Source organism: Gracilinanus agilis, chromosome 5 (assembly GCF_016433145.1).
Source record: "Gracilinanus agilis isolate LMUSP501 chromosome 5, AgileGrace, whole genome shotgun sequence".
NCBI lineage: Eukaryota > Metazoa > Chordata > Mammalia > Didelphimorphia > Didelphidae > Gracilinanus > Gracilinanus agilis.
This window is the reverse complement of record NC_058134.1, coordinates 141,649,890-141,659,066: the sequence shown is the minus strand read 5'-3', so window position 1 is coordinate 141,659,066 and position 9,177 is coordinate 141,649,890. Positions and strand designations below refer to the sequence as shown.

The 9,177-nt window shown below is 35.0% G+C and overlaps 1 protein-coding gene across 1 annotated transcript in view; it reads right to left on the bottom strand.

Annotated features, from left to right (window-relative positions):
* The window catches only part of PPP1R3A (protein phosphatase 1 regulatory subunit 3A), a 75,050-nt gene extending 67,582 nt beyond the window's left edge, over positions 1-7,468 (bottom strand). The window contains exon 1 of the mRNA XM_044678034.1: positions 6,672-7,468. Coding sequence (XP_044533969.1) covers positions 6,672-7,468 — 797 coding nt within the window. The remainder of the gene's footprint in view (positions 1-6,671) is intronic.
* Positions 7,469-9,177: the final 1,709 nt, after the last annotated feature.

The window sequence follows — 9,177 nt, the reverse complement described above, 5'->3', positions numbered from 1 at the left end:
GGGGGGGGGTTGAAGGGGAAAGGAGGAGCATGAATCATGTAACCATGTTAAAAATGAATATTAATAAATGTAAAAAAAAAATTAAAAAAAAATAAAAAAAAAAGTTCAGCCACAAAAAAAAAAAAAAAAAGAAACTCAGAACCCCAAAATTCAGAGGCAGTCATTAGAACATACTGCATGATGTGTAGATGGAAATTTGATGCACCTGAGCTGTATTTCCCAGCATCCTTTCTAATTATGTCCTCACTATTACGTCATGACATTTAAGAGAGAAATTTTGCTGAGACCCATGCTATGGGGCTCTTTTGGGGCTTTTGCTTTGGTAAAGCACAGCAGCTGTGGGTCTCTGGCTCTGTGCTCTGCTCAGTTGGCTAAAGGAATCCCTTTCTCTCTCACTTTGTTATTAATAAATCCTATAAGTTAAAATACTTGGAATATTTATTTAATTTTACTCTCACAATGACCATGTGCTTTTGCCTTCATTTTCCAGTTTCATTGTGATTTTAGCACTCCATTTAAAGAAACTAGTTTTAAAATGAAATTGTAATATTAATTTTAATCTCTGGTTTCGCTTGGTTCTATCCCTTGTTTTGAAGGCTTAAACTAAACATAATTTTTGACATCGGTATCATTCAGAGATTTCTTTACTTCTCTCTGTCCATGCTATCACATCCCACCAAGTATCCATATGACATAGCTCTCTACTTTGAAAATGTCTAGATTTTGGTTCTCTTAAAAAAGAAACATATTGTGGCTGAAACCAAACAAGTTAGAGCATGCTTTGGGCACATAGTGGAAGTGATGTCCTGTCCTGGATAACCCTCCAAGTCAGAGTCCACTGATAACAATACATTCCATGACATCTACCTCGATTAATAAAAAATGAAATATATATATATGTATATATATATATGGCTTCTACATTTATTTTTAAATTTATAATCGCTAGCTTCATTTCCAATATAAAATGGCAAGACCAACTTTGAAAAAGGTGAAGTTTTATTTGTCATTCTCCCTTTTCCTTAGAAGAACATCTATACCTCTTTATGGCTCCAGGTCCACTCAAGATAACTAAGCTGTATTTCATTTCCAGTGGGCTTAACTCTCAGTTATCAAGCATATTTGGAAATGCTTTGATGAATTAAATTATTTTCTAAGGCTTTATCAATAATTGCTTCCAATGTTAATCTTCCCATGGATTTTTACATTTTAATAGTGGATTCTTTAAGACTGAAAGTCCTTCAAGGCCCCAAAGAAATGAAGCTTTAATTGGGGACCCTAAAAATGCTGTGAAAAGCAGTGGGAGAAATATATGAAGCAGAGTAGAGTCTTCTGGATGTTTTAACTTGCATCAAGTACATTTAACCCGCTTTTCAAGATCTATCATTTTTCAATCACATCCAACTCTTCATGACCCCATTTGGGTTTTTCTTGGCCAAGATTCTAGAGAAGGAAATGGCAAACCACTCTAATATCTTAGCCAAGAAAACCCTAAATGGTCCCATGAAGAGTTGGACATGACTGAAAAAGGACTGAACAACAAGCTACTATAGTTTCTCCGGCTCATTTTACAGATGAGGAACTGAGGCAAACAGAGTTAAGTGACTTGTCCAGGGTCCATCAGAGCTGTTTTGTGCTTTTTAGCTTATTTTCAACTATTCATTAGCATTTAAAAGTGATAGGCTCTTTGGCTCAAGTTATTTATGTGCTTTGAGCCTAATAATATTGTGGTCCTTTTTAAATAACATCAGTCTAAATATGAATTTTGCAGGTGAAGCTGTTCACATGCATAGACTTTTGAAATACTGTGCTTGAACACATCTGCCTTTTGAAATTTTGTTCTTTTTCCCTAAATCTGATATTTCACAATAAAAGCTTTTCAAAGCAAGAAAAAAGTGTCAGAGACACAGAAAGATGACTCTAGACCAGTGATGGGCAAACTATTCCCTGCAGGCCAGATCCAGGCTTTAGTTTGCCCATCACTGCCTTAAGCAGTTCCCTAATCACTACATCTGGATGTGGGGGTATAGTGATCATGGTAGTGATGGGCAAACTATGACCTGGATCTGGCCTGTGGGGAATAGTTTGCTCATCACTGCTTCTAGACCCATCACTATATGTACTTTGCCATCTAGTTGCCTCAGCTTCTAGCTACTTTGAAAGGTCATAAAATCTAAAGCTGGAAGTAACCTCAGATATAATCTAATCCAATCTACTGATTTTCTAGTCCAAAACTAAGGCATAAGAAGTTTGAGTCTCTCTCTCCCAAGTGGCTTGCTTACAGATTGATCAAGGAGACAGAACTTGAACCCAGGTCCTCTAACTCTAAGTCAAATTCTCTTTTCACTATACTTTGAACTGACTAAAAAATGCAAAAAAAAAAAAAAAAAAAGGAAAAAACAATTATTAAATCCTGGGCGTGAAACTGTAGCACTTAACCAAAAATATTTAATTGCATTTTCATGTATGTTTCCATAAATTTTATTTACAAATGAATTAATGACATATTTTCATATCTGCTTCCTGAAGTATCATCTAAGTCTGTTTCACATGTTCATATGGCATAGCCATGTCTATAAAGTTACTCGATTGGCTCATGACATGTAACTCAGGTATCAATTAGCATTTATTGAGCATCAACTATGTGCCTAGGAAGGAAGAAACTAGGTGGCACAGTGGAAAGAGTGCCAAGCCTACAGTCTGGAAGGCCTGAGTTCAAATATGGTTTCAGACACTTACTAGCTGTGTGACACTGGACAAGTTACTCCATTCTGTTTGCCTCAGTTTCCTAATCTATAAAAGGAGTTGGAGAAGGAATTGGCCTACTACTCTAGTATTTTTGCCCAGAAAACTCCAAATGGGATTGTGGGGTCACAGAGAGTTGGACACAACTGAAATGACTCAACAGCAACTATATTCTACATTTTCTTCTGAGTGGTAGATACAAAGAAAGGGAAGTAAAAAAAAAAAAAAAAAGCAAAACCATGCAATTTAATTTCAATTCAATTAAATATTTTTTGTTAAACACTGCAGTCAGATGCCCAGGATTTAATAATTGTGTTTTCCTATGTTTTTGCATGTTTTAGTCAACTCAAAGTAGACAGACCAGCAAAAATAATAATAAGCTTTTAAAAAAAAGAGTATCCACGCCAAAGTGGAGATTTGTAAGTCTGGGCCCAAGAAAGTCTGCAAGGAAATTTAGGGCATGAGGGAGTGACTGAAAAAAACAGCAATTGTTTTTTTTCTTACTGTTTTGCCTCAGTGTACTGTACACTTCCAAGCAGAAATTATTGATACTTTCATGAGATGCAATCTATAACATCAGTTTTATAAGAATTGACATTCCTATTAGAAACAAGACAGACATTACAGCCTTTTGCAGGGCCCTCTCATTTTGATTTCAACTGTGATTTGTAGACTAGATTATCCTTCATTTACCTCCATATATCTGTGAATACATGAGGCAAATCTCACATGCATTTTTATCCACTAGAAGGAAACGATCAATAAGTTGGCCTCCTTAAGTATTATGTAAATGCATCATTTATTTGTGTTGTTCTGAACCCACGATTTCATCAGTGTGGAGAATCCCCTGAGTAGAAACTACCTGCACTGATGCAGATCAGTGGCTCATCTATAACACACAGTTATTCAGAGCTGGCTTGGGCATTCTGAGTTTAAGTGACATAGAAAGTATAAAACAGAGAAAACTTGAACTCAGACTTTCCCAACTCCTAGATCGGCTCTCTGCCTACTATACCATACTGCCTTTCATGGTTACAACAAAAAGTTACATTCACTGAAACAACAACAACCATGTGTCAAAAACAATAAATCACTTGATCAAAGGAGTCTCAGCTTATCCTTATTTTAGGAAAATATAATCTTATGTTTTGTGATATCACACTAACAAGGTAGAGGATTTTTTTTTTCTGTCAAAGCCCTTTGCAATGGAAAGCAACTGTAATATTCATTTTGAAATTTGATAGTACTCTCTTGTGTGAGTTTTAGGAATATTTGAAACCCATTGCATATAAATTATATTATGGAAAAGCTGTATAAATATTCTATTATGGCACATGCTGTTCTAAGGATCTGTCAGGATTTCCTTTATACACTCCATTTTGAGTGGTATATAAATCAGATGTAAAAATTCATGTTGGCCTGAAACTCGGTGCAGAGAGGCTCCTCCAGAGGCAAATACTTTTTTTTTCAATGTGGTTTGAATTATATTGGTCATTTTTAAGTTATAGAAAGGCAGAAAATGTATTTGTGGGTTTGCGGGAAAGGACTTTTTTTTTTCCATTTTTATAACTCATTAGGAAACTTTTCAGGCCTTTAGACCATTTTGTGGTTTAGGACTCAGGTTTTTCCCTAAAGTGATATTAGGACTTGAATGGTGTGTGCTATAATTCAATGATAGCTCTTTTGAAAAATATCTTTCTTTCTCTTTCAACATGTATGCACATGTATATCTAAATATATATACATATATATGTACACATATGTATATATGCAGACACATACAAAAAGAGAGAGGTATTTTTATCCTAGGCAAGCTCATTTATTTCTTACACAGGCAACATTTCAATGAATATTATAACTATGAATTTTTCTTCATTGAAAAAATAGAAATAAATTGAGCCTCATACCTGCCTCTTTTTGTTGTTGTTCTTGGCATCAACTCTAGTTTGGTAGATAAGAAGAATTTCTTATCTGCACCAGAATACAGCATATAATGCATACAATTTCAAAACCACATTTTTATCTTACATGATCATCTACTTAGCAAAATAGTACTTTGTTTTTAGCTCTCAGAACTACCTCCCAATCCTGTTCTTTTGAAAAGCAACAAATTGAGAAAGCCAAATGAGGATCTCATTAAATTCTCAAATATGTGAAGCATATGATGCTAAGGACATGTATTTGGATTTTAATAGTGATATTGTCTGCGTTTTAAGAGTTCTGTAAATAGAGATTCCCTATATGGGTGGGTAGTCGAATCTTACGACAAATAGATAAATAATCGATCACCTTGGCATGTATAGATATAATAATTCTGTTTTAATATTTAAGATAACTTCAAAATACAGATTTGAGGAAATATCATTCAACTTAAAAGAATGAATGCAAAGCACAAGCCCTAACAAACTTGAGAGAAAACACAAATTCTGCACTGATGTGACAGTTTTTAAATAATAAATCATTTGGTTTTTTACAGATCAGTAACAGTTTTGCATGTATACAGTACTTTATGCTTTTTAGAGTGTCCTGTACATTATCTGAATGGATCTTCCAAACACTGGAAACCTATGTGACAGGGAGGTTAAGAGATTCATCACTGTCCATGCAATGTTAGTGACAGAGCTGGCACTAGAATCTCTGTCTTTCAGCACCAAGTACAATGTTTTTTCCATAACACAGTTTTCAGTAGAGTTTGGAAGTCCGCTGCTTCCCCCTCTCCTCTTCCCCCATTAAGGACTGGCAGAGTGGACAATTTCAGAAAATAGTCAGATAGATGATAGGTGGAACAATGGTTGTTTGTTTTTTTTTAATTTGGAGATTTTTCTAGCAGGAATTGAGGAAGAGTAGCAATAGACTAACCTTTCCTTTAAAAAGATGATCTGGTGACCTCATACCATGTGAATATAATCAACCAATGGTATGGAGGTAATAAAAACCAGAAGTTCTTTATTATAATTATCAATAAATTTTCAGGAGCACCAAAATTGTTAACAGCTCCCAAAAAGAGACGAGGATATCTGAATTCCTTAGACTCTTGTATACGTACATACACATATATTTATCATGCTTGACTTATTGTTTACAACTTCTTTAAGGATATAATTACCATGGTAACCTATTACATTTTACTGCATAAGTATCATGCTAAATTGCTTGATCACAATCAAAATTCTTAATTAGACACTTCCACTCATCACCTCATTGTATCTTTATCATGTTATTGTTGTAATCATAGCTCTCACATTATGACTAATCAGGGACATCACTCTAAAGTTCCCTGTAAATGAACTTAAAAAGACATCCAAAAATTTATCTATTTCAAGCATTAAGCTATAAGATCCAAGGAGATAATAATAGACTTTTTTTTTCCATTTAGGAAAGTCCACCTAGTTCAAGTAGCATTCTCTTTTTGAAGCACTGTGTTTTCATTCATTGAAGTTTCAGAGGAGACTTAGGTACAAATGACTGGAAATCAATGGACTTATAACTTCATATATCATTTTTACATGTGAGGGAGTTAAGCTTTATATTGTGTCCCAGAGAGAGGCACCTACAAATTTCTCGGCCTATATTAAATTAGTCATTGATGGTACTGGGAGATGTTAGGGAATTAAAAATATTTAGTTCTTTCTCTTGCTTTAGACCCCTTTAAAAAACATGTCAATTAATAAATAGTGTGCACATGCAATTTGGTGCCCATCTTTTATCATACATCTATATACTTTATAATTTAAGAAGAGGTATGCTCTATTAAGTAAAAAGACTGTTTTTTAAAAAATCAACCTTGTTAAAGTAAAGCAGGATTTTAAATACACATCATACAGCAAAGTCTAAAGTATAACAATCATTTCTTTTAACAAATGAAATATGTGTGACATGATATATTCAAGCTTCTCAATACCAAAAACTATAAGATATAACCTCACCTTGATTTTACCTTTAAGCAGCCTTTGAGCTGTCTGTTAGTTATTACTTCCCGTGATTTTTCAGGTTCTTGCTCCCTTTCCTTCTTTTGACAGATCAATGTATAGTTTTTGCCATTATTGTTTGACCAAAATGTGCCAATAGAAGTTTCGTAGCGTATACAAAATTCAATCCTGGCGCCATCTTTTTGATAAGGAGGAACCAATGAAATCTTAAAGGAGAATCGATCTGTTTCACCATCACAAGAATTGGGGACATACTCAGCTAAAATGTCATAATGGGTCTGCCAGTCATCTAAGGACATTCTAACATACACTGACTTCTCAAAAGAAACATTCAAAACTCGGATAGTGCCCTTCATAGTTGTTGCCCCAGTTAGGAACTCGGTTGACTCTAGGACTGCCTTCTGAACCTGTAGCTCCTGCATCAGCACTTCTTTTGAGGAAGGCAAATCAAACAGGGGAGATAAAATATACTCATCTGTGTGGAAAACATCATCCCTTAAGTCAAAATGTGATGAAATTCCAGGCAACGGGTCCCAACTGTCAAATTCTTTAACAGATACAAGATTGAATCCAAGGGCATCAGCAAATGAAACTCTCCGTGAACCTGAAGAAGGAGTATCCAGGTATGGATAATCTGATTCAGAAGAATCAGAGCCTCGTCGTCTTGGCAGAGGGGAGAAGCGGGGCTTGAGGGTTTCTTTAATTTCTTCATCTTCGGAAAGCGAATCGGATAAACTGGGAACTTCTAAAAAGTTATCCTTGTTAATCTGAACAGTTTCTTCAGAAGGCTCCATTGGGCTCTCTGATATAAACCAAGGGAGAACTGGACAACTAGTAGCGACTGATATTTGAGATACAGAGATTTAAAACAAGGATAATGTTACAGTTGACATTGCAAAAGGGAGTCAGACCTAAATATAGAAACATTGGCTTGTAAACTATGCTGGTCTGCTTTCCAAAGGTCTTTAATTTGATCTCATCAATGTTACTCTGCCTGGGGTAAGTTTCGCATTTAATCCTCATTTAAAAAAAATTAGGTATTCATTTATGAATAAAATCCAAAAGTGGCATTTTAAAATCCAATTCTGTCTAGTCAGAAGTTTGAAAATGTTTCATCTAAACCAATTTCCATTAGAGATGAAGCTTTTGGTTTTTGTTGATGTTTTGGTTTGTTTCTTTCCACACTCAATTGTGTCTTGGACCAAATCAGTGCACCTTTTTGGTGTACAAAGAGACCAGAAGATCCCCGTGCCTCTGCTTCACCCTGTAGTAAATTAAGTACCTAACTAAACCAATCCAATAAGTCTTTATTCAATTTCTACTACATACAAGGCACTGGAGCTACAAATACAATTTTTTTAAAGCCACAGAATTATCAATTTAGAATTGAATGGTACTCCAAAACAATCTAATATCAAACATCTCATTTTATGGATATGGAAACTGGGACTCTCTGAAAGTATAAAAGACTTACCCAAAGTCACACAAGGAATAAACATCAGAGATGGGATTTGAATCCCAAGTCCTAGTGCTCTTTTTACTTTACCATTCAAAGAGTTTATATTTTATTGAGAGAATAATATACAAACAAATACATATATACATGAGGAGTGAAAGAACATTAACAACTAAGAGAGTCAGAAAAGATCTTCCATATTTGGAAATTACTACTAAGTCTATTACAACTAAGTAATATTTCTTCATATGTAGGTACTGTTTTCTACTAGATCTTAGATACTGAGGGCTAATATAGTTAGGTGGCACAGTAGATAACATGCTGGGCCTGGAGTCGAGAAGACCTGGGTTCAAATCTTACTTCAGACTTGCTACCTGTGTGACCCTGGGGAAGTCACTTCATCCTGTTTGCCTCAGTTTCCTCATCTGTAAAATGAGCAAAGTAAAGAAATGATAAGCCTTTCTAATATCTTTGCCAAGAAAACCCCAAATCGGGTCACAAAATACTGAATACAACTGAAAAAACTGAGTGACAACAAGCTATTATAGTTTCCAAAGTAGCAGTGTTCATCAGCTTAAGCCTGAGAAGAATCTGTTTGAATCTTTAACTTTTCTCTGTTTTTGAGATCATTTGATTACTATTTATTTATCAATTCATAGAAAAATGCATAAAATGCCATAAACTACCTGGCTTGAGCATTCAAGTCTCTTGATAAAGTGAAACTGACCTTAAAAGAAATCAAGTATAAAAAATTCAGCTGATTTCTGATTACACCACCATCCTGCCAGTAACCCAGGTTTGGAACTTCAGAATCACTCTCAATCTTTCATTCTCCATCATCACCTATAGTTTCTAATAAGTGGCATAATTCTTGGCAGTTCTTCCTCTGCTAAATCATTAGTATTCTTCTTCTTCTTCTCTCCACACAACCACCACTCTTCTTCAGGCCCTCATCACCTTCCATCTGAACTGTGACAATAGCCTCCTAACTGGTTCTCTTAATTCCATTTTCTCCTTTATCCAATCCATCTTCCACAGCACTGCCAA